Source organism: Trichechus manatus, unplaced genomic scaffold (genome assembly GCF_000243295.1).
Source record: "Trichechus manatus latirostris isolate Lorelei unplaced genomic scaffold, TriManLat1.0 scaffold00016, whole genome shotgun sequence".
NCBI lineage: Eukaryota > Metazoa > Chordata > Mammalia > Sirenia > Trichechidae > Trichechus > Trichechus manatus.
In genome coordinates, this window is record NW_004443952.1 from 26,524,308 (window position 1) to 26,550,569 (window position 26,262).

Genomic DNA, 26,262 nt, shown 5'->3' on the forward strand with positions numbered 1-26,262 from the left:
TGTGTGTTTGTGTGTGTGCACACATATACGTGTGTGGTGGCAGGTCCAGTCTGTGATGCCAGCTATGATGTGAGGGCAGGGGTGTGGATCCCTCAGGGCCTGTGGTGCAGGAGCGGATACTGCCATAGCTCCCAGGGCTTCTCCCCGTGGCATTGATTTTACTGCCTCTGCTGTGACAAGAATGGTGATTTCAGTGACATAAAGCTTAGTGACAAATTAAGATGCTGGCAGTGCCCCATCCCCATGAGCCTCAGTGCCAGGGTTTGGTGGGGGAAAGGGAGAAAGGAAAGGACCAAGAGAATGCCACTGTCCCAGAGCTGAACTTCTCTGTTCCATGCTATCCTGGGGGTTTCAGATGAATGGCTGCACTGTTGGGGCGAGCGGCCAAGATGTAGATGACATTCTCCTGCAGGAAGGTGGGCCAATCCACAAATCTGGAGTGGAAGCAAAGAAAAGAGGTTTGGGAGGCTGGCTGCAGAGCCTGAAGGCTCATGAGACCAGATTCCAGTTGCAGCACGGCTTGGGCTGGGCAAAACTCAGGGAAGCACTGGCTCATGTCTCAGGTGGTTATGGCTTGTTGTTACCAAGCCTACAGACCAGCTGGCTGGCCCTAAAGATCTGGGGTCAAATGTGCCCTCCTGGAACCTGGTTTATGGGGTGGGCACTTGCTGTTGTGGGCTGGCAGTGGGCCATGCCCTCTCTTACCTGTGTGTGTGTTTGGGGTGTGTGTGGGTGCAGACAGCCAGGTAAGAGGTCCCAACTCACCTGGACTCCTGCTCTGTGGGCAGCAGGGTCTTGTCCTGGCTCTTGCTGCTGCTGCTGCTGGCTGGGCTGCTGTCTGCTATGGGACCCACATGGCTAATGCTGTTGGGCACAACGGCATGTGGTTAGGAGTGGGACAGTGAAGGGCCTGCCTCCTCCTGGACTTCGGTGAACCTATGGCTTTGGATGTGCATGTCCAGAGTTTTCTGACATGGGATGACAGAGTTTGGAGTAGAGGCCGCCCTGTGTCCTGGTCAATAGGAATTGCTGTCCTCTGTCTAATGTGCAGGAGGATCCTCTCCTGGCTGTTGGCAGAAGGGGGAAAGTACCTTTCACTCCAAGGGTCATTTGGCATGAAAAAGGAGGAGGGCAGGGTGAATGGGGGTAGGGATTGGTAGGGAGCAGACCTGACACTGCAGGAAGGCGCCTCTGAGAGATGTTTGCAGAACCAAGAGTTCCGGGCACGGCGGCACTCTGCCTCACTGATGGTGTTCCCGTTGCCGCGTGCCAAGAAGGTGGCTCGGGCTCGTTCTCGCTCCTTGACTGTTAGAAGCCTCAATAGAGAGTTCTGGGGAAGAAGAGGCAAGTTAAGATCTTGGAGGTAACTGTCAAGCCATAGAGAATGCTACTTCCATTACCACCTTTGCTACTGTAAATGTGACCTCCCTTTGAAGTTGCCCAGAGCCTTTCTGGTATCTGGTAGCACCAACTTTCTCAGTGGGGTCCAGTGCAAATCAGTCTTCCTTGGCCAGTTTCCCCAGCCTAGGCACTGGATCACCCGTCTCTGGATGGAACCTGAGCCCATTTTTCGTAATGGTCCCTGCTTAGACAGTACTTAGTGCTCCCCTAACCTACCCAGCATGCTTCCCAGGGCTCTGCCACCCACTATCCCATGGAGAATCCAGCTCCATTTTTATCCATTTTATGTATTTGGCTCCCATGTTAGACTGTGTTCAAAGAGTTATTTTAGTTAAAAAAAAGAAGAAGAAGAATTCTAGCTCGCTTCTAGTGGGTTGTATCACTTTAAATAACTCCCAAATGGGTTTTGAAACAGAGGCCCTCACCTGGGGACGCAACTGCTGCAGAAGTAGGAGGGATTCATGGGACAAGAAGTCAGGCCACTTTATGTGGCCTCGATGTTCAGGGTCCAGGGCTGCAAACTGGCGGGCTGCCTGCTCCTCTTGTTCCTCATTCAGGGCCCTGTCACTGTCCCCCCGCTTCGCTGCTTGGTGGCGGTAGCGCAGGAAGTCCTCCAGTGTCAGGGAGCAATCTGTGGAGAGGCACCCCATGCTGGCCATACCCTTTCCTCAGCCTCTGGGGTAACTCCATTCACCTCCAGAGCACCCTCCAGTGTCCCCATGTCCACACCTCTTGTTAAGTCTTTGTCTCCCATAGCCAGGGTAACTCAGGCTGTGGTTGTGGGTAGTGCCTCTGTTGGCCAACAGCTTGGGAACAGGGACCATTTACCCACTACCCCGCAAATTCCAGAATACTCCTTTCATGGTTCATCCTAGAAAGTGTGAAGGGAAAATCTGCCCAGCCCCTCTCCCATCTTGGCAGCACCCTCCAGCCTCACCAGGGATGACTTTACACTGCTGAAAGGTCTCCATGAGGCTGTACATTTCCTCCTCAGTAAGCAGCAAGTTGAGGTTGTCCTGGGGACAAAAGGAAGAGCTGAGTCAGTGGTCATGTAGGCCAGTGAGAGAGAAAGGCTAAGGATCAAGAATGATAGAAATAGTATTTCAACTGGAAGGCACTTCTGAGATCAAATGATCTCAGCCTCTCATTCACAATAAAGGAGACTGAGGCCCCAGAAAGGGAAAAGGACTTGCTCAGAGTTGCCCAACTCTGTGGCAGAATCTTCTGTAGAATCCAGATATCCTGACTCCAGTCTTGAGTCCCTTTTACTAAACTAGTGGTTTTCAAATTCTTGTCTGAGCTACCCTAGAGATTCCTTAGGAAGCTGCTACAAGGGAAAAGGGGGCTAGTGAGTGGGCAGAGTTGTGAAACCCAATAGCACCATTTTATGTATTTGGCTCATGTGTTAGATTGTGCTCAAAGAGTTTTTCAGTTAAAAAAAAAGTTTAATTCTAGCTCTGCTTCTAGTGTGTTGTATGATTTTAAGTAACTCCTGAATGGGTGTTGAAAGAGGCCATCATGACAAAGTTCCTAAAGCCAAACGACTTTTTCTTGTGTGTGTGTGTGATGCTGTAGAAATTTTAATTCCAAAAGAGCCCTGACATGTTATTTTGTTAACATTACTACACATCTTTAAACCATCAAAGATGCTTTCTGGTAGAAGGTTTATTTTTTCCTAAAAATACCAGCAAACAGGAGCAGATATTTCATAAGCATTCACTCATGGATTTCGTAAAGAACTCAAACCATTCTTTCAGTACACACTTATTGCACACATAGTATATGCTGGGCAACAAAATGGTGTTATACAACATTGTGAGATGTTCAGTGTGGCTGGAGTGCTGTGTGTATGGGTGTGTGCAGGAGGTGGGGGGTGATAAAAGATGAGGGAGGAGAGGTAGGCAGAAGCCTGATTTTGAAGGGCCTTAAGTGCCCTTTATTGAGCCCCTCACACTGGGCCTTTATTCTGAGGGCAAAGGGGAGTCAGAGAAGGGTTTTTAAGTGGAGAATGCCATGGTCAGATCTTTGGCTACTGTGTAGATTAGAATGGATTAGAGCGGCAAAGTCTGAAGGCATGGAGAGCAGTTAGCTGGTTGCTGCAATAACACAGTTAAGAAAAGATGAATGGCTAAACTAAGATACGAGAATGGAGAAGAGGGGAGAGATTTGAGAGAAATTAGAAGGTAGAATCAATAGGATCTGTTGACTTACTGATGTGGGGGATGAGGGAGAGAAATGAGTTAGTATTGGTAACTGGAAGGATATTATTCACAGAGATAAGGAATGGAAGAACAGCAGGTTTGGGGAGAAATATGAGTTCATATTGGAGCACAATGAGTATGAAGTACCTGTGAGACATAAAGATGGACAAGTCCAAGAGACAGAAGAAATTTAGATCTGGACATACAGGAAATCATTAGTGTTTAGATGGTGGCTGTAGCCACTGGGGTGGATAAAGTCACCCAGGGAGAGTGTGCAGTGAGAAAAGAAGAGTGTTAACACCAAAGCCCTGGGAAACACCAGAATTTAGGACAAGAAACTAACAAAGGACATCGAGAAAGAATGGTCAGAGAAGGCAGGAGGACAATTAGTAGAGAAGAGGGTGCTGGAAACCAAGAAAAGAAGAGTTTCACAATGTAAGGGGTAATATTAACAGTGGTTATTCAAGTGTGATGGGATTTTACTGATTTTTTCTTTTCTCCAGTTTCCATATTGTATGCAATAATTCTCATAAGAAAAACACTCACACCCTTTAAAAAAAAAAGGGGGGGAATGAGGAAGTGCCAAATACTTCAGAGAGGTCAAAGAAGAAGCTGCCTGAGAAAAGTCACTGGATTTGACAATCAGAAGGTCATTGGTGACCTTAGGAAGAACCAATTCAGCAAAATAACAGATGTAGAAGGTGGATTATATTTGGTTGAGGAGCCATAGATTGGTGAGGAGGTCCTTTCAAGAATCTTGGCTGTGAAGAGAAGAAGGAAGGGGGAGGAACTTGGAAGAAGCCTTTGCAAAAAGCCTGGTGTAAGTAGAAAGGTCTACTATGCCAGGAACGACAAACTGAAGAGGGATGGTGTCACATTCATTCTCAAAAAGAGTATTTCAAGATCAGTCCTGAAGTACAACTCTGTCAGTGATAATATCCATATACCCACAAGAAAGACCAATTAATACGACTATTATTCAAATTTACACACCAACCACTAATGCCAAAGATGAAAAAATAGAAGATTTTTACCAACTTCTGCAGTCTGAAATTGATCAAATATGCAATCAAGATGCATTGATAATTACTGGTGATTGGAATGGGAAAGCTAGAAACAAAGAAGAAGGATTGGTAGTTGGAAAATATGGCCTTGGTGACAGAAATGACACCAGAGATTGCATGACAGAATTTTGCAAGACCGACTTATTCATTGCAAATACCTTTTTTCACCACTGTAAATGGCGACTATACATGTGAACCTTGCCGGATGGAATACACAGGAATCAAATCGACTACGTGTGTGGAAAGAGACAATGGAGAAGCTCAACATCATCAGTCAGAACAAGGCCAGGGGCTGACTGTGGAACAGACCATCAGTTGCTTATATTTAAGTTCAAGTTGAAGCTGAAGAAAATTAGAGCAAGTCCACGAGAGCCAAAGTATGACCTTAAGTATATCCCACCTGGATTTAGAGACCATCTCAAGAACAGATTTGACGCTTTGAACACTAATAACCAAAGGCCAGATGAGTTGTGGGATGACATCAAGGACATCATACATGAAGAAAGCAAGAGGTCATTAAAAAGACAGGAAAGAAAGAAAAGACCAAAATGGATATCAGAAGAAACTCTGAAAGTTGCTCTTGAACGTAGAGTAGATAGTCAATGAAAGAAATGATTAAGTGAAAGAGTTGAAGAGAAGATTTCAAAGGACAGCTCGAGAAGACAAAGTAAAATATTATAATGAAATGTGCAAAGACCTGGAGTTAGAAAACCAAAAGACAAGACAATGCTTGGTATGTCTCAAGCTGAAAGAATGAAGAAAAAATTCAAGCCTCAAGCTGCAATACTGAAGAAGTCTATGGGCAAAATATTCAACAACGCACGAAGCATTCTTCTCACACACTCTGGACCTGTTATCAGGAGGGACCAGTCCCTGGAGGAGGACGTCATGCTTGGCAAAGTGGAGGGTCAGCAAAAAAGAGGAAGACCCTCAATGAGATGGATTGACACAGTGGCTGCAACAATTGGTTCAAGCATAACAACAATCAGGAGGATGGCACAGGACCAGGCAGTATTTTGTTCTGTTGTACATAGGGTCACTATGAGTTGGAACTGACTTGATGGCACCTAACGACAACAGAAAGCATTAAAAGAAGATGGAAGGAATACAGAGAATCACTGTACCAAAAAGAATTGCAACAACAAAAAGACAAATAACGCAATTAAAAAATGGCAAAGGATATGAACAGGCACTTCACCAAAGAAGACATTCAGGCAGCTACCAGATACATGAAGAGTGGAACACTTGTACGCTGCTGGTGGGAATGTAAAATGGTACGACCACTTTGGAAATTGATTTGGTGCTTCCTTAAAAAGCTAGAAATAGAAGTACCATACAAGCCAGCAATCCTGCTCCTTGGAATATATCCTAGAGAAATAAGAGCTGTCACACAAATGGATACATGCATACCCAGGTTCATTGCAGCACTGTTCACAATAGCAAAAAGATGGAAACAACCTAGGTGCCCACCAACAGACAAATGAATAAACAAATTATGGTATATTCACACAATGGAATACTACGAAACTATAAAGAACAATGATGAATCTGCAAAACATCTCATAACATGGATAAATCTGGAAGGCATTGTGCTGAGTGAAATAAGTCAGTCACAAAAGGACAAATATTGTATGAGACCACTTATTAATAAGAAAAGGTTACAAGGGTGGGGAGGGAGGGAGAGGGGTATTCACTAACTAGATAGTAGACAAGAATTAGGTGAAGGGAAGGACAACACACAGTAAGGGGCAAGTCAGCACAACTGGACTAAACCAAAAGCTAAGAAGTCTCCTGAATACAACCAAACACTCTGATGGACAGGGTAGCAGGGGCAGGGGTCCGGGGACCATGGTTTTGAGGGACATCTAGGTCAAATGGCATAACAAACTTTATTGAGAAAATGCTGCATCCCATTTTGGTGGGTGGCGTCTGGGGTCTTAAAAGCTAGCAAGCAGCCATCTAGGATACACCAATTGGTCCCAACACACCTGGAGCAAAGGAGAGTAAGGAACACCAGGGACAAAAAGAAAATATTAGCCCAAGAGACAGAGAGGGCCACGTGGGCCGGAGACTCCATCAGCCTGAGACTCAAAGAACTGGATGGTGCCTGGCTACCACCAGTGACTGCCCTGACAGGGAGCAAAGCAGGGAGTCCCTGACGGAGCAGGAGAAGGGTGGGGTGCAGAGCTCAAATTCTAGTGAAAGGACTAGACTTGGTGGTCTGACTGAGACTGGAGGAACCACAGAAGACATGGCCCCCGACTCTCTGTTGGCCCAGAACTAGGGACATTCCTGAAGCCAACTCTTCAGGCAAAGATTAGACTGGACTGTAAGACATAAAATGATACTCATGAAGACAGTGCTTCTTGGCTCAGGTAGCTACATGGAACCAGGTGGTCAGCTCTTGTCCAGAGGCGAGATGGGAGGGCACGGTGGGGACAGGAGCTGGTTGAATGGACGTGGGAAGTCTGGGGTGGAAGGGAGGAGTGTGCTGTCACATTATAGGGAGAGCAACTAGGGTCACATAGCAATGTGTGTGTGGATTTTTATATGGGAAACTGACTTGAGCTGTGGGCTTTCACTTAGAGCACAGTTAAAAAAAGAATTGGTTGATGTTCAACCATTTCAGGAGGCAGCATATGATCAAGAACTGATGGTACTGGAGGAAGAAGTCCAAGCTGCACTAAAGGCATTGGTGGAAAAAAAAAAAGCTCCAGGAATTGACAGAATACCAATTGAGATGTTTCAACAAATGGATGCAAACACTGGAAGCGCTCACTTGTGTATGCCAAGAAATGTGGAAGACAGCTATCTGGCCAACCGACTGGAAGAGATCCATATTTGTGCGCACATTAAAGAAAGGTCATCTGATAGAACGTGGAAATTTTGAACAATATCATTAATATCACACAGAAATAAAATTTTGCTGAAGATCATTCAAAAACAGTTGCAGCAGTACATTGACACGAAACTGCCAGAAATTCAAGCTGGATTCAGAAGAGAACTTGGAAGGAGGGATATCATTGCTGATGTCAGATGGATCTTGGCTGAAAGTAGAGAATACCAGAAAGATGTTTACCTGTGTTTTACTGACTATGCAAAGGCATTTGACTATGTGGATCATAACAAATTATGGATAACATTGCAAAGAATGGGAATTCCAGAACACTTAATTGTGCTCATGAGGAACCTGCACATAGATCAAGAGGCAGTTGTTCGAACAGAACTAGGAGATACTAAAAACCAAACAAAACCCATTGCCACTGAGTCAATTCCAACTCATAGCGACCCTATAGGACAGAGTAGAACTACTCCATATGGTTTCCAAGGAGCACCTGGTGGATCTGAACTGCCAACCTTTTGGTTAGCAGCCATAGCTCTTAACCACTATGCCACCAGGGTTTCCATACATGGTTTAAAATTAGAAAAGGTGTGCATCAGGGCTGTATCCTTTTGCCATACTTATTCAATCTGTATGCTGAGCAAATAATCCGAGAAAGTGGACTATATGAAAAAGAACATGACATCAGGATTACAGGTAGACTTATTAACAACCTGTGTATGCAGATGACGCAGTCTTGCTTGCTGAAAGCAAAGAGGACTTGAACCACTTACTGATGAAGATCAAAGATTATGGCCTTCAGTCTGATTACACGTCTACATAAAGAAAACAAAAATCCTCACAAATGGACCAATAAGCAACATCATGATAAACAGAGAAAATATTGACATTATCAAGGATTTCATTTTACCTGGATACACAATCAATGCCCATGGAAGCAGCAATCAAGAAATCAAAGTATTCAAAAGCAAAGATGCTACTTTGAGGACTAAAGTGCGCCTGACCCAAGTCATGGTAGTTTCAATCGCCTCATATGCACATGAAACCTGGACAATGAATAAAGAAGACTGAAGAAGAATTGATGCCTTTGAATTATGGTGTTGGCAAAGAATATTGAATATACCATGAACTACCAGAAGAATGAACAAATCTGTTTTGGAAGAAGTACAGCCAGAATGCTCCTTAGAAGCGAGGATGGCAAGACTTCATCTCACATACTGTCATGGATTGAACTGTGTTCCCCAAAAATATCTGTCAGCTTGGCTAGGTCATGATTCCCAGTATTGTTTGATTGTCTATGTTTTGTCATCTGATGTGATTTCCCTATGTGTTGTAAATCCTTTCACTATGATGTAATAACATAGATTAGAAGCAGTCACATTGATGAGATCTACAAGATTAGATAGTGTCTTAAGCCAATCTCTTTTGAGGTATAAAAGAGAGAAGTGAGCAGAGAGACACGGGGACCTCATACCACTAAGAAAGCAGTGCCGGGAACAGAGCGCGTCCTTTGGACCTGACGTTCCTGCGCTGAAATGCTCCCAGACCAAGGGAAGACATGCATCACAAGGACCTTCCTCCAGAGCCAACAAAGTGAGAAAGCTTTCCCCTGGAGCCAGTGCCCTGAATTCGGACTTCTATCACACTGGACTGTGAACAAATAAACTTCTCTTTGTTAAAGCCATCCACTTGTGGTATTTCTGTTATAGCAGCACTAGATGACTAAGACATGTACTTTGCACATATTACCAGAGGGACCAGTCCCTGGAGAAGGACAGAATGCTTGGTAAAGTAGAGGGTCAGAGAAAAAGAGGAAGCCTCTCAACGAGGTGGACTGACACAGTGGCTGCAACAAAGAGCTCAAACATAGCCATGATTGTGAGGATGGCGCAGGACCAGGCAGTGTTTCGTTTTGTTGTACATAGGGTAGGTATGAGTTGGTACTGACGCGACCTAACAACAATAGGAAGACAGACCTGGCTATCTGCTTCTGTAAAGTTTACAGCCTAGAAAACCCCATGGGGACAGTTCTACTCTGTCATATGGGGTCGCTATGAGTCAAAAATCGACTCAACAGCACCTAACAACAACAAAAGAGTGGTAGTAATGATGGTAAGTACTAATGACAGAAAGCTGGGAAGGGTACAGTGTATTTCTGGGGTTTAGGAAGGAGACGCCTTCAACCCAGTCCCACATTGGAATACCTTAAAGCCGAGTTGCTGTGAGCAAAAAGGCTGGCATTTGGAGGGGTGGTGACTGGTACTGGAGAAGATTATCTGTAGAGTGGGACCGCCATGGCATACTCTGGCTAGGGGAAAGTGTTTGAGGGCCTGAAAATAACTGTTCTAGGGTGGCATAGTGGTTAAGAGCCAGGGCTGCTAACCAAAAGATCGGCAGTTTGAATCCACCAGGCGCTCCTTGGAAACCATATGGGGCAGTTCTACTCTATCCTATAGGGTCACTATGAGTTGGAATCAACTCGGACGGCAACGCGTTTTTTTCGTTTTAGGTATACTTCATGAGTCGAAATCGACTCGACGGCCAACAGGTTTGTTTCGTTTTGTTTTGTTTTGTTTTTTTGGTTTATACTTCATTTTATGGCAAAGCTGTAAAGAAAGAATTATTTGTTAGAAAGTGGCACAACCTTGTCCTTTGCTAAGCAGTACAAAGAGGCAGATCAGCAGATTCTCCTTACTCTGAAATAAGTGATTAATGAAGGTATCTTTAGGACAACAGATCAATAAGGCAAAACTGTGAACTCTATTCAGGTGTGGTGAGAAATGGATATTAATCTTTCAGTGGAAAGCTTAGACAGTCCATTAAAAATTGGAAGGCATTTTATACATAATTTGCAAAGTTCTGAATCAATAGACTTTGCTATTTAATTCACACAAAGACCATTTCAGATATGAAAAACAAATGCTCCTAGGAGTCAAGTAGTAGGCCAAGTAAGGATCTCAGGACTAAGAAGTTTTCCTGTGATAAAATCTATCTTTATTAGAAGCAAGCTGGTTAGGATTTCAGGTTAGTTTTTCAGATGAATACAATGAATGACAACTACAGAGTATTAGAAAAAGCACTGTTCCAAGCAAATTACTTTTGAGTGTTTAGGTCTCATCCTATCCATTCAATCCTCTAGCTCAGTGGTTTTCAACTGGGCGTGATTCTGTATCCCAGGACACATTTGGTAATGTCTGGAGACATTTTTCATGGTCACAACTGTGGTGGGGCTGATACTGGCATCTAGAGGGTAGAAGTCAAAGATGCTGCTATATCCTGCTGTGTATCCTACAACATACACAGACTCATAACAAAGAAGTATCCAGCCCCAAATGTTAATAGTGCTGAGGCTGAGAAACCTTGTCCTAGCTCTAGGATCTTTGTATCTACTATTAAGAAAACTCTCTAGGTCACTATCTAGAAACAAATGTTCCAAGACTGGGCCTCCAAGAAAAGTACCAGGTCCCCTGCTGTGTAGCAGCCCACTGCCCCCGAAGCTCCTGCTCACACAGTAGTGACAGCTCCAGCCTGTTTCTGTGTGGGCCATCTCAGTCACTTCTGCTGGACTGTCTCCCTGGATGTAGCCCATGCGGCGCAGGCAACCATCATGGAAAACCCTGGTGCAGACCCTGCATGGGAAGAGGCTCTCAGCTGTCCAGACCTCACAGACATCACACATCTCATCGTTGACAACCTGGGGAAAGATGGCAGGGTGAATGGGGATGTGTAAGAGCAGGCAGCAAGATCCTATGGCCACCAAACACAGAGCTTCCCACATGGGACTGAGTCTCCCTGGAGCTGCCAACAGGAGCAGCTCTGACTGAAGGCAGTGTTAAAGCAATACAGCTTTGTCTACGGAGGACAAGAATCAGGCGGCTCTTCCAGCTGCTCAGGGTTCTGTGACCATGTTTTTGAACAGGGATGCTACTGGCATTTTGGAAAGAACAATTTGTTGTAAGAGATTATCTCAGACATTGCAGGACACTTAGTATCCCTGGTTTTCCCGGCACAAAACACCAATAGCAAACTCTAGTCATTGTGACCTCCCAAACTGCCCCCTCCCAAATTCCCAAATGCCCCTATAGGGGGTAGAATTATCCATAGTTGAGAACCCCTGGTTGTAGGGTTGGCAGAAGACCTGTCATGGTATCATTCCCTATTACCCACCACCCCAAGCCTTTCACTAAGAGTAACCTAGGGTGTAAGAAATTCAAAGATTTTTATTCTTATGGAAGAAATTCAAAGACTGTTCTGGACTTACCTTGGTCATGCTGGTATTACCTCAACCATACCTAGCCCTCCCTGTCCTGCTTCCTGATCCTCAAAAGGTCTAAGACTTAAAGATTCTGCCCTCATTGGGCACTCACAGGCTCTCTGGGATCCAGGCAGATATCTGGAGGCTTGTCATCATCCAACTTCCGGGTGGGGCGTATGAAGGCAGGGGGTGTGAAACGATTGGTCCTGTCAAACTCCTCAGGCTCCACTCCACGCCCATCTCGGAGCCGCTCCCAAGCTGCACGGTTGACTCTGCTCTCTTCCTGGAGCACTGGGGTGTCTGCCTCTGCTTCCTTCTCCTCCTGTACCTCCTGGACAGAGCCCTCTACAGTGCCACGGCGAGACCCTGCTGGCTCACCCGTGCGTCGGAGGGAAGGCCTGTCCCGTAGCCCATCCTTGAAGGCAGACACAGCCAGGCTCACCTTCTGCACCTGCTCCACTGTTTGCCGCTTGGACATCAACACCCCCATGGCTCTGTGGGCAAAAAGCAAAGGGCCACAGACTCTCAGCCAATGGCTGAACATGCTGGGACAATCAACTCAACCATTCATCCAAGTGGCAAGTGTTATTAAATAGTTTCTCCCTGCTCTGGAACTCAGTGGCATAGTGGAGTGGAGAGAGCACTTGGTAAGGAGTCAGAAGACCTTGGTTCTAGTTCTGATGGCCCTGTGACTTTGGTTTTCCTAGCTGTGAAATGACAGCTATCTGCCCAGCCCACTCACAGGGCTCTCATGAGGACAACATTAGATAATGAGCATTCTACAAACGTGAAATGGTTGAAATGGTATCTCTATCTTCTTTCCCATCTTAAAGCCAATTTGGTCAAGGGCCCAGGCCTCTGCTACTTTGAGACAGTTGGAGACTTCAGAGCCCAAGTGTCTCCTCTGCAGCATAAGAAGATCCAAGGTGTAAAGCAAGCCAGAAGCAGCACATTTCAGACCCTCTGATTGAAGGAAAGCTCCTCCAATAAACGCTGTGCACAATCCACCCAGGGATTATCTTTTCAAATGAACTTCTGCACTTCGAGGATTCCTGAATTAGGTGGTTAGGAAGCTCTGCCACCCCATCTATGTGGTCAAGGTCACGAACACGCCTTTGCCCCCTCTAATTAGCAGCAATGCCTCTTTGTGGGTCTGTCAGACCACTGGCCTATTATGAGCGCTGAGGTACTTCTCACATTTCTAAGGCTTCACTTTTGTCATTCTTATATTTTCTGCTTTGATTTTCTGAATTGTTTAAGAAAGGCCCATACCCTTTACAGCTTAAAAAGTAACTTAATCCCTGCCCTTCCTCTGCAGCACCAGGGTACAGCATTGGAGTGAGGGCATGACATGGCACAATGCAAAGCTGATCTGCTACTTCCTAGCCTGAAGAACCTTAGTGGCAGTCAGCCAGGGAATGCTTGTTCTAAGTAACGTGGAGCAGAGTCCATTTTGGCCTTGCTCTCAGTCCATTCTAATCAAGGCTTATTGAACAGCACTATGTGCAAGGCACTAACAGCTCATTATAGGGAATAGAATACAGAAAGGATAGAGTCTTAACACTCAAGCTACCTAATATCAGAATTCAAAAAAGAGTCAGACAAAGTGCTGGGAATATCTAAGGAAAGGTGAGACCACACTACTGGGGGTCAACTGAGCCTTGAAGGATGGGTAGGAAGTTATCATCTGTTTGGGAGAACAGTGACATGGGTAGGAGGAGAGGTAGGACCAATTAGAAGGCTATTATAATAGTCCAGGCAAGAGGCAGACGTTTAAACTGAAAAAGTAGCAGCAGGAATGATACTGAGTGTATTTGATACCATGGAAATAGAATTAGAGAAATTGAGGAATCAATTGATAACTGATTGGATCAAGGGTAATAGAAGAGAGGGCAGTTTCAAATTTACTAACTAGAAGAATGATAGTGCCATTTACAGAAATTGGAAAATAAGGAAGAGGGCCAATTAAATTGGACTTTGTACATATCGAATTAAAGATGCCTCCAGGACAAGGACATTCAGGTGTCATGTTTTCCCTTGCTTAAAACTTTTCAATGGCTTCTTACAGCTTTCAGGATAAGGTACCCCAAATCAAATCTCGCTACCATGGTCAATGAGGCCCTGCATGATCTGGCCCCAGCCTGGCTCCCTTTTTCACTCTGTCTTCCAACCACACTGGCCTTTTTTCAGTCTCTATTTGCCATGCTCCCTCTCTTTTTCAGACCACTAAACATTTCTCTCCAACCAATTAGTGCCACTCATTTGTCAGAGCTCAGTTCAAGTATAACTTCCTCAGGGAAGTCACTGCTGACTCCCTAGTCCAGATCACAGTGCTACAGCACCATGCTCTTCTGGTTTAGAGCAACTGGTTGTCATTACACATTCAATAGTATGATTATTACTAGATTGTTTTTGCCCTGTAGGGCATCTACCTCCAGTGCCTAGCAATGTGTCTGGCACAGAATAGATGCTTGATAATAAACAGATGCTTAATAAACATTTTCCAATTAATTAAGTGTGGCGTACAAAATCTTAATACACATACTATCTGGCGACAAATCTTTCCTATTCTTTACTTAGGGAAAACACCCACCAAAAGTGTCTATTTGTAACATCTACCGGGGCCAGAAACATCTCTTGTATGTACCACAGTGGTACAAATTCCTACCCTGCCAGGTTGTTAGCCCTGCCATTAACTGTTACCAAGGGAACTCATATTCTTGAATTTGTTGACTGATAAGAAAGGAAAGACCCCTTCCCTTGGGTCCCCCTCGACCATCCCTTTGCTTGTAAAATTAAAGTATATGACTAAGAGAAACTTAAGTCTTTTACAGGGAAGTGGCAAAGGAGGCTTACTGAGGAAGAGTTTATTGAGCAAATACAGGCAATCATTATTTCAGGTGTTTATACCTCAGTAATTAATATAAATTGTGTTTTTAAAAACTCCCTTTTTTCCCCAGTTGAAAACAAATATCAGACCTAGGGGAATGGTTAAATTATGGCACGATGAAGACTAAACAACATGAAAACATTGGGGCAGAAGTATATTTATTGATGTGGAAAGATGTTCAAAATATATGAAAATATTAACGAAAAAAGCACGTTACAAAAATGTTCATGTTATGATCTTCTTTTTGTGAGACTGCATGTATATATTTTTCATATTTTTGTTAATCTGTATTTTCTAATTTTCCTACATTGCACATTATATAATTAAAAAAGATTTAAAGTTGACAACTTGGTGACTTGTTTTAGTTCTGGATCTGTGGTTCTGTGACCCAGAACATGCTGCTTTACTTCTTTGGACTTCAGTTTCCCTGTTAATGAGTGTGTTTGGAGCACACAGTCTTAACTGGGATGTTCATGTTCTCTTCCAAATTCTTTTAAAAGTCCGTGTGGCCTAATCAGGTTTTTAGCCTGGGTGTGGGGGAGGGAGTGTGTGTGTGTGCGTGTTAAAGCTTTTACTGAACTGTGGAGCCAGATTGTTCTTGAAGTAAGAGGCTGGACCTATAGTCCCCAAACGCTTCACAGCTATACTCTATGGCTAGGTGAAAAAGCAAATCCTCAGCTTACAGTGAGAGGAACAGGCACACCAAGAGGGAGAATGCAAAACTGACATACAGCTCATGACTGCATATCTTTCTCATGAGCAATTACAAACTTTCCAGGACCACAAGGTTTCCCTTAGAAACTTTATGTGGTGTGTTTTTCAATTTTTTTGACTGTGATCCAGAAAAAGAAATATATTTAATGCTGTAGCTCTATATGCAGTAAGGGTAAATACAAATAAAAAAAGAAATTAATTTTCCCTGGTGGAAAAAGGGAGACTTCTCCCCTCCTTTTACTTAGAGCATTTTCCTTAGAAAACTTGTAATTATAAATTATTTCTCTGTCTCTTTGAGATGTATGTAAATCTCTTAAAAGTTAAATAAGCCTCTTGACAGCCTTAAAATCCAGGAATATCTTTCTCAAGGGCCTGGGAGCCATCTCTTTGAAATGTAATCATCAAGGAATATAATGACACTATCTCCCTGTTTCTGTGGGAGGGTAGGAACCTAACTTCGGTGTGCAAACCTACTACCTGTCATAAGATATGACATGTTTTATTTTTCCCTTTGGATAAAGGCAATTAACAAATACAGATGGTCACCCCAATCACCAGGTGAATTTAGGATGAACAATGTGTTACAAATGGTGCTGTCAAGTCCTATTGAGGACTAAAACCAGTATCAACTGCTTGCCAAGTCAATTCCAACTCATGGTGACCCTATGTGTGTCAGAGTAGAACTGTGCTCCATAGGATTTTCAATGGCTGATTTTTCAGAAGTGGATACCAGGACTTTTTTCTGAGGCACCTCTGGGTGAACTTGAATCTCCAACTTTTAGGTTAGCAGCTGAGCACATTAATCATTCGCACCCCCAAGGACACCATTTGAGGACTAGTTATTGTTTATCTTAAAAACATGTATGTAATGGGGTTGTATCTACTTGTATCTAGTCTTGCTAGCAGACTGCCTGTGATGTGACTCACATTCTGGTTTAACGTATATTCAATAATAAAACTATTTTCTTTCTCTTCTACCTTTGTGGAGACGTTTTCTGAGTTGGCAGGAGATTTTGTTTTTAATTTTATTTTCCTAACAATACACCGAAAACAAAAACCAAACCCATTGCCACTGAGTCAATTCCAACTCATAGCGACCTGATAGGACAGAGTAGAACTGCCCTAAAGGGTTTCCAGTGAGCGGCTGGTGGATTCAAACTGCTGACCTTTTGGTTAGCAGCTAAGATCTTAACTATGGTGCCACCAGGGCTCCCAACAGTACACATGTATGTGTTCATAGATCTATAACTGAACCAACAGTTTTGTGGAACAATTCTAATTTTACCACATGTGATGCTTCCTGAAAGTCTATCCTCTCTATCCTACTTCATTAAAACAATCCTAAGAGTGACTCTCTAAAATGATTTCATCACCTACTAATGGATCTGGACATGCGATTTGAAAAACACAGACTTAAGGTCATTTAAGCAGAGACAGACAGCTAGTAATATACCTTTGACTGAAGAAAAATCCTACTCTATATGAGAGGCTGATCCTCTTTGACCTGTGGGCATATTGAAAGAACATTTGCTGAAGCACTGTTTAGAGTGATAAAAGGGTGGAAACAATACCAGTAGGGGAATTACTGAATAAATTGTGATATATTCATGCTATAAAAACAGAGAGATGACAGAAAGACAAACAACCCAAACAAAAAATGGACAAAGGGCTTGAACAGACATGTCACCAAAGAAGATATACAAATGGCCAATAACCATATGAAGAGATGCTCAATGTTATTAGCCATTACGGAAATGCAAATCAAAACCACAACAAGACACCACTTCACCCCCATTAGGATGGCTATTATCAGAAAAAGGAAAAACAAAACGTGTTGTTGAGGATGTGGAGAAAATCGGAACCCTCATTCATTGTTGGTGGGATTGTAAAATGGCGCAGCTGCTGTGAAAAACAGTTCCACAGTTCCTCAAAAAGATCAACATAGATTTACCACATGACCGAGCAATTCCACTTCCAGGTACATACTCAAAAAACTTGAAAGCAGGGACACAGATACCTGTACACCAATATTCATTGCAGCACAACTCACAATAGCCAAAGGGTGGAAACAATCTAAATGTTCATTAACAGGCTAATGGATAAGCAAAATGGAATATTATTCAGCCATAAACAGAAATGAAGTTCTAATACTTGGATGAACGTTGAAAACAGTATGCCGAGTAAAATAAGTCAGACGCAAAAGGACAAATATTATATGATCCGAAATATCTAGAATAGGCAAATGCATAGAAACAAACGTTTATTCGTGGTTAGGGGAATTATTGCTTAATGGGCACTGAGTTTCTGTTAAGGTGATGAAAAAATCTGGAAATGGATAGTGGTGATGGTTGCACAACATGGTGAATGTAATTAATGTCACTGAATTGTACATGTACAAATGGTTGGGGTGAAAAAAAAAAGAGAGAGAAAAAAAAAACAAAAATGAAAACAAAACACCCCGACTGAATACAACAGGAACACAAAGACTAGAGCAATGATTCTCAAACGGTTAAATCCACTGTATCCCAGGGCAGGTGGGGAGTGCATATTAGAAACTCCAGGAAGAGAGGAAGAAATGAATAGATTGAAAAAGCATATCAATTATAATATACATTTATATTTAGAAAACGATATTAAAAGTCATCACCTTCTTTTGGTAACACAGACTACAAAATAACATAGCTTGACCTTATCTTCTTGGTTTTTGGGGATATACAGAAGGGACAAGTTATCAGGAGGGATCAGTCCCTGGAGAAGGACATCATGATAGGCAAAGCAGAAGGTCAGTGAAAAAGAGGATGACCCTCAACGAGATGAACTGACACAGTGGCTGCAACAATGGGCTCAAGCATTAACAACGATTGTGAGGATGGTGCAGGACCAGGCAGTGTTTCGTTCTGTTGTGCACAGGGTCGCTGTGGGTCAAAACTGACTCTATGGCACCTAACAACAACAATTAGCTCTTTAGGTCCCTGGGTGGAGCAAATGGGAAAGCTCTCTACTACTAGCAGAAAGGTTGGCGGTTTGAACACACACCCAGAGGTGCCTTGGAGACAGGCCTGGAGATCTGCTTCTGAAAGGTCACAGCCTTGAAAACCCTATGGAGCACTTCTACTGTGCACACACGGGGTCGCCTTGAGTCAGAATTGATTCGATGCCAACCAACAAGTTCTTCAGAATTTTAGGGGATAGTCATGACTTTTGTGTGTACCAGAAAGTTAAAAAAAGAAAACTTAGACACCTGGAATAAACATACTAAATTCATCTTTTTAAGAATGACTCATTGGGAAAAATCAGTGGTATGCATGTGGCTTTTATTAGCTTTTTCAGATCACATAATAAGAGTTATTGAACAAAGATCAGTCAGTTAGGCGAGTTACTCTACAAGTGAACTCATTAATAGTGTATCGAAAACTAACCACAGCACCTCCCAACACACTGTAGTCCTGCTACAACCATTATTCTCTGTAATTATAACAAGAATCGCTATTAAGTTATTTGAATTGTTAATGATGTCATTGCAATGATTTGGGGGAGTCTATCTTTAAAATTTCAATGAAGACTGAAGCTGATGTCCACCAGCAAAACAAACCAAAAAATCATCAAACAAAACCAAAAATCTACTCCCCAGCCCCGATCACAGGCTCTGGTGCTGTTCCTTTTACCTGAGATGGCTCAATTTTCTAGGTCACTTCATGCGTCTCAGGGCAGAAAACATAGAGTAGAACCATTAAAAGGAAAACATCAAAATCCAACAAGATTCCAAGTCATTTTGAATTGACAAGGCTTTGAGAATAAATTGTGAGGATACAACAGAATTAGGCTTTACAAATGAGGCAAAAACTCTTAATACTTAATGGAGGAGAGGATCAAACTTGTACACAAAAGACACCTTGATTAAAAGCAGTTGTGCTCAAATATCCAAAATGTGCACCTGGAGTGTTTGAGAAATTAAGATCAGCTCTAATTTCTAGAGAAACAAGTGGTAGTGATTAGTGATGGGTAAAAACAAATGCCTGGTGAGAAAAACCTGGCCTCTCCACATGCTGGGAGAAGTCCTACAAAGAATAGTGAGTTAATAAGAAATCAAGTCACAAAGGTGCCACAAATTACAATTAATGATTACTTTTTTTGCCATGGGTGGAATTTGGGTTTTCTGCCTCCCTAACAAGGATGAAAAAAGGGATTAAAAGATGTTGTACCAAGAATAATGTGACTGTCAGAGAATTTCTCGTATCTAGGTAAAGTTTAAAATCAGGAAAGGTGTTTAAAATCAGGAAAGACATACATCGGGGTTGTATCCTTTCACCATACTTATTCAATATGTATGCTGAGCAAATAATCTGAGAAGCTGGACTATGTGAAGAAGAAAGCGGCATCAGGATTGGAGGGAGATTAATTTATAACCTGCAATATGCAGATGACACAACCTTGCTTCCTAAAGGTGAAGAGGACTTGAAGCACTTACTGATGAAGATCAAAGACTACAGTCTTCAGTATGGATTACGCCTTAACATAAACAAGACAAAAATCCTCACAACTGGACCAATAAGCAACATCTTGATAAACAGAGAAAATACTGAAGTTGTCAAGGATTTCATTTGACTTGGATCCACAATCAACACCCACAGAAGCAGCAGTCAAGAAATCAAACGACGTATTGCCTTGGGCAAATCTGCTGCAAAAGACCGCTTTAAAGTGTTGAAAAGAAAAGATGTCACTTTAAGGACTAAAGTGCACCTGACCCAAGCCATGGTATTTTCAATTGCCTCATATGCATGTGAAAGCTGGACGATGAATAAGGAAGAGAGAAGAATTGATGCCTTTGAATTATGGTGTTGGCAAAGAATACTGATATACCATAGGCTGCCGAAAGAACAAACAAATCTCTTTCTGAAGAAGTACAGCAACTTAGAAGCGAGGATAGTGAAGACTTGTCTCAGGTACTTTGGATATGTTACCAGGACGGACCAGTCCCTGGAGAAGGGCATTGTCATGGATTGAATTGTGTCCCCCAGAAATGTGTGTATCAATTTGGCTAGAACATGATTCCCAGTGTTGTGTGGTTGTCATCTATTCTGTGATTGTAATTTTATGTTAAAGAGGATTAGGGTGGGATTATAACACCACCCTTACCCTTACCCAGGTCACATCCCTGATCCAATGTAAAGGAAGTTTCCCTGGGGTGTGGCCAGCACCATCTTTTCTCTCTCAAGAGATAAAAGGGAAGGGAAGCAAGCAGAGAGTGGGGGACCTCATACTACCAAGAAAGCAGTGCCAGGAGCAGAGCGCATCCTTTGGACCTGAGGTTCTGCGCAGAGAAGCTCCTAGTCCAGAGGAAGACTGATGACGACGAGGACCTTCCTCCAGAGCCGACAGAGAGAAAGCCTTCCCCTGGAGTTGATGCCCTGAATTTGGACACAAAGCCTACTAGACTGTGAGAAAATAAATTTCTCCTTATTGACCAGGCAGTGTTTCATTCTGTTGTACATAGGGTCGCTATGAGTTGGAACCGACTCCATGGCACCTAACAACAACAAGGCAAGGTTTGGAAAAAATCTCAAGGGGCAGGGCAGGAGCAGGTGGTGGTAACAGTGGGATACAAGGTAGAACAGGCCATCTGATTATATGAACTGCAGGAAATGAAAACAGATGACAAACAGAATTTTTCTTTGGGTAAAAAAGGCTGTCTAGATGTGTTTGTCAGGCAGTAAAACATATGCAGGCAGCCTGGAATGTGTGCGTGCAAGACACACCCCTTCTCTGTAGAGCACCTGCTTATAATGCAGAGGGATTATTTATAAGGGCAAAGTGGTGGGAGGAGGAAAGGGTTGCTCCATAGCCATAGCTGGTGGAAAAACGGGACTTCAAACTTTTTGGTTTGACCTCCCTGCTGAGAATTTGCATTTCCACCCCAGATAATACTGAATCAGAATCTTCATTTTAACAAGATCCCCAGGAAAATCAACTGTCCCCTGTATTATGTCCTGTGGCACTGTGGCCTGGCCCACAGGAGAACAGCTGGTCTAGAGGCAAGAGTAGGAAGCTTGAAAATGCCTGTCCTCTGTCCTGGGTTTGAGCTGGAAAAATTCAGCACCAAACAGCATTTGTACACAAGTGTGAAAATTTTCACGATGGTTGACCATTGGCTCCTGGAAGCACATGCCTAATGGCATGTGTGAGATCCTCAGGGAAAGCCACATTCCTAACATAGAAGGTGATCATCTACAAGGGTATGGAAAACCAGGAGAATCAGGGTTTGTATAAAAACGCGGAATATGCAACACAGACACTAAGCTCACTGTGTAGATCAACATCAACCCTGAGACCCTAACAAAAACCATTAAAAAAAAGTGCCCTTACCCGCTGTTGGTTAACCAACAACCAGCTCTCCATGGGACTCCTGGTCTTTGAGGAAATCCAAGCCCCCAAGTGCTCTGGCTATGCCCCAGAGGCTGGCTGTTGCTTTAGGAATCCAGCGCCTCAGTACAGTGCTCTTGGAACTTGGTCCTAGCCAGTCGTTCAGTTTGCCTGGCAGTAGCCTACACACTGTTCTTAGTTTCCATCTCTGCAGACCGTGAAAGAGATCTACCTGGTGCTTCTCTGTCTCCCTTCATTTACCCCTGTTTATCCAGCATAGCAGCACTGGCTTCAGTCAGCCCAGAAAGACACAGTCACCCCTGCTGCACAGGGCTCTTTTGGGTTTTCCAAGGAGGAGAAAGGCTAAAGATTGAGTAAAACTGTCTTCCTGGCCTCAGCTCAAGAGGATGAGGTGTGAGGAGGTCCTATTGTTGTTTAATATTTACTGAAGCCCACAAAGCTCCAAAATACATGAGAACAAAATTACAGCATGATCTTTGGCCTCTGGGGGCCTGGGCTGAGTCTTCACTAAAAGCTACAGTGCTGACTTCCCACAGAAACACAGCAACACTTAAGGAACATCACACCGTCAGTGATTGGCTGGTGTGATGGCACGTAGCAAGAAGAGCTTTTCAGCAAGATGGAGAGACACTCTCTGTTCTCTGCCCTGGGCCCCTGAAGCACAGATTCAGCACCATTTAATGCAGTTATTACACCTAAATTATCATCCTTAACTTGTCTGTTGATTCGACAAACATCTGCTGAGTGCAGCTTACTATGTATCAGGCACAGATCAGGCACTTAGTAACTGTTGGCAGAATGAAAAAATGGAACCTCACTTAGCCTGTGAGAATGCAGTGTGAGTATGTGCATGTGTAGGGGGCATAAGTGGAGGATTTAAAAAAAAAAAAAAAAAGGTGTTGCTGGAGCTAAATTTTGAAAGATGAGTAGGAGTTACCCCAGTGGATAAGGAAAGAAAAGGCATTCCACGAAGAGATAAAAGCACATGTCAAGGCATGAAGCTATATGGGGACGCCATCATGGCTCAGATGGTATGAAACTAGCCTGAGTGCTGGATAGAAATCGGCAAGGAAACCTGCTTTTACATAAGAATTAGCATCAGCCCAAAGAATTGATTTGAGATAGTATGCTTAAAATATTTCATTAGAAGCAAATATGTATTTGGATTTCAGGGAAAAAAAAAAACAAACCAACAATCCAGAGATTTGGATTTTCTGAGGCCGGAAAGAGTGATAGCCCTGATAAGTCGTAGGGCTGACCAATGAGTTCGCTGCTTGGCCTTAGGACAGGAAACTCTTCTCCACAGCCCAAGAGCTGGTAGATGGTGACTGTAGTGAATCACTGGGGCTTCCCCTCTAGGGGCACCCATAAGCCTGGTTAGGAGGCTCAAAGAGAGAAGAAGTGAGAGCGAGAGAAGACCCCAGTAAGATGAAACATTTCCCAAAACCAAATCAAGTTCATGTATGTAAAAGGACTTTGTAAACTGTATAAGGGACTGGATTATTATAGGAAGCCAGGAGTATGGTCATTTCACTCAAAGCATGTGGGTAGAAAGTAAATTTGGCAGGGCAATGGCAAGGAGTGGCTGCCAGAGGAGGCAGAAAACAGCAGTTGAGTTTCAGTGACACTTTGGAAAAGGAATACTCTACATTGATTCCTGTAGATACATTGTAAAGCTGTAATTTTCCCCTTATGTTTCTTACTCTTTATAATAAATGATTAGAGAAATGCAGACTGATTCTACATGAACTCCTCAAGGGCAAGGAACTCTCATATTTATCTAGCATAGTGCCTGGCAAGTAGGTAGCACTTAGTAAATGCATGTGGGTCTCTGAGGGGATTGCTCAAAGCAGGGGGATGGGGTTGGAGTGGGAAGTTATAATGGGAAAAATAATCATGTCTCCAACTGGACACTGATGGTCTTGGTTTCTTGGTCCAAAACTGATAAGCAATTACTCTCAGAACTTGGCCATTAAGATTGAGGAGTGGAATGGGTAATGATATTCCCAACAGAAATGAATAAATCAATTTGGAAAATGAAGATGGCAGAAACCAAGCAGCACTGCTGCAAAGAAGCATGCGGGACTGAAGATCATAGATTATGCAGCTAAAAAGAAAGGGAACAATTTGCATGAATAAGATCCACTTAAATACAGGTGTACCGGAAAAAAAAAAAAATGTGAGGAGTGCAGGAAATGGGATTGGGAAGTTCTTACTATTCATCCTTGAGGAAAAAGAAGCACTATCAAAAAAATATGGCAAATGTGGGAGGAAAAAAACGCTAAGAATGTGGTCTTCTGAGAATATGTGGAAGATCAGAGGCTGAGAAGTCCAGACAGTAAAATCCAGACACATTTGGGTACACTTAAATGAAACTGAGGTGAGCCATTTTCTTCCCTTTTATTTCCCTTTGGAGAGCGTTTTTGAGAAGATTAAGGGCCACTTCGTGACATCCTTTAGGCCCATTCTGGAATGATTTGATTTGCAGACTCATTTTTGTAATAAGGGGAGTTAGACATTAGTCTTAGGATTTTTGAAATCTTAATGTTCACCTAATGCTGGACATTGAGCAGGTTATATCCAAGGTCCGAGATCTGGGGAGCATCTGGATCTATCAAGCAATTTTTCCAAGGTCACAAGTGGGTGTGAAACCAAGAGCACTCAGTGAAAACACCAATTTATGAATAAAACACCAACGAAAAATCTCTGAATTGGAGCAAAGATAATATTTTAAGGTTTGCTTCTTCGGATTTTCTTAAAGATACCCATTTATTTTGGTCTGTTAAACTAATGAGAGGGGTCTGAACTGACAGCATTATAAACAACTTTGTAATGGGGAAGTACTTAACCAATATAAGCCTTTTTCAGAGTTTACTTCTTTGAGCTGTGCACAAGGTGCCACACCCATGCTTCAGACAGCCATCACTGCATCAAAAAAAAAAAAAATCCAAGAATTGGTAAAACAGCTTGTTCTGCTTTCTCACTAGCTTGTCTCTCTTCTCACTGTGTAACCCCAGGAGTCCAAGGAAGCCACTTTTATTAAAGGAGGATGTCACTAGATTTGGCTGTGTGGAAGAAGGGAGGAAGAGGAAAAGGAAAACCCTCCCACAATGGCTCTGTGGTGAATTCCATTGCTTAACTCCCTCACCACTCCATTTTGGACAACAAGAAAAAAGAGTCTATCCTTGAGCCCAAAGTCACATCCTTGGGATTCAGCTAGAATGGAAGTGCTACCAGAGACAAGGGGGCAAGCTGAGGCTTACCAGAAGATGTATCTTCATGTCAGGCGCAGACCCTTTGTACTCCCCAGGCAACTGACTCCCAATAAGCCTTCCTTAGCTCTCCACCTTTACAGACTTCTCCTTCCTCATGCAGAGGCACTGCTGAGCAAAAGCCGCCTGAGTGGTATCTGAAGACCAACGTCTGCTGGTGCACACAGTCAGGGAGCCACAAAGACAGTGTGATCCTGCCTTTCCTCCCTCAAGGACTCTGCAGCAAGGAGTATGGCTTCAGGACACTGCATCCCCTGAAGGCTCCCACCAGTTCCCCTGAGCAAGTCTTGGTCAGAGACCACATCCAGAGCCCTCTCCCAGGCCCAATTAGGTCGAGATCCACCCCAAAGCATCATTACAGTGGGGCTGCCAAGCAAGGAAGCCACACCCTGAAATCTGGGGATTCAGTGGAAATCAGCTCCTGCAGCAGTCTCAATCCCTTGTCCTCAGCCACTTGTTTAATCATCACATCTATTGAGCATATTCTATCTGCAAAGCTCTGTGCTTGGCACCTTAATGCAACTTATTAACAAATGTACATTCTTGCCTCTGTCTCTTCATAATACGTCTTCCCAAATAAAATCCCCAAAACAGATTTCACGATTCGAAGCTTTGTGACCTTGGGCAAATTACTTAACCTCTCTGAATCTCAGGTTCCTAATGCTTAAAAGGGGATAACTTCACAAGGCTGTTGTAAGGGTTATATGAGATATTTAAACATACCTAGTATATAGTGGCTGGCACATTTGTGCTCAGTAATCCTACACATCCTTTCTCCCTTCCTTCAAAGGACTTTCTCTTCCATGACTTGCCAGACTCAGTTATTCCACTTTATCTTACTGCTTCCTTCTGGATGGTCAAGCCCAGGACCTCAAATCTCTTTTTGCTTCAGAGGCCTCACTGGTTCGCACCCTTACATTAGACCCTGTGCTCTTACAGCACTTCTTGCATGCACTAATCCAGCTGGGAACCAAGTGGGCTACCACAGTGAAAAGAAATCCTAATGGGAGGCAATCGACAAAAGCAGTAGCCCCACAGGGCCCCATCCTGTTGCCCATGTTGGGGGGACACATGTGACAGCACATTAAGCCCTACAGGGGCTTTCTGGTATATAGGATGTCACTCCTGGCACAGCAACCCACAAAAGATCCCTCTCCCCAGTCAGATGTTCCTTTCGGGCAGTTCTAGGGCCCAGTCTAGTGTCCTCTTTTATGTAACAGGTCTTTCCTGGGCGGGGGGGGG

At 43.4% G+C, this 26,262-nt stretch overlaps 1 protein-coding gene across 1 annotated transcript in view; it reads right to left on the bottom strand.

The window, feature by feature from the left end:
- Positions 1 to 250: 250 nt before the first annotated feature.
- PHF24 (PHD finger protein 24) overlaps positions 251 to 26,262 on the bottom strand; it is a 27,262-nt gene continuing 1,250 nt past the window's right edge. The window contains exons 2-8 of the mRNA XM_004372307.1: positions 11,876 to 12,257; positions 11,017 to 11,202; positions 2,339 to 2,417; positions 1,827 to 2,032; positions 1,170 to 1,330; positions 766 to 864; positions 251 to 434 (exon numbers count right to left, since the gene is read on the bottom strand). Of these exons, the coding sequence (XP_004372364.1) occupies positions 338 to 434; positions 766 to 864; positions 1,170 to 1,330; positions 1,827 to 2,032; positions 2,339 to 2,417; positions 11,017 to 11,202; positions 11,876 to 12,253 (1,206 nt within the window). The 5' untranslated portion in view covers positions 12,254 to 12,257 and the 3' untranslated portion in view covers positions 251 to 337. The remainder of the gene's footprint in view (positions 435 to 765; positions 865 to 1,169; positions 1,331 to 1,826; positions 2,033 to 2,338; positions 2,418 to 11,016; positions 11,203 to 11,875; positions 12,258 to 26,262) is intronic.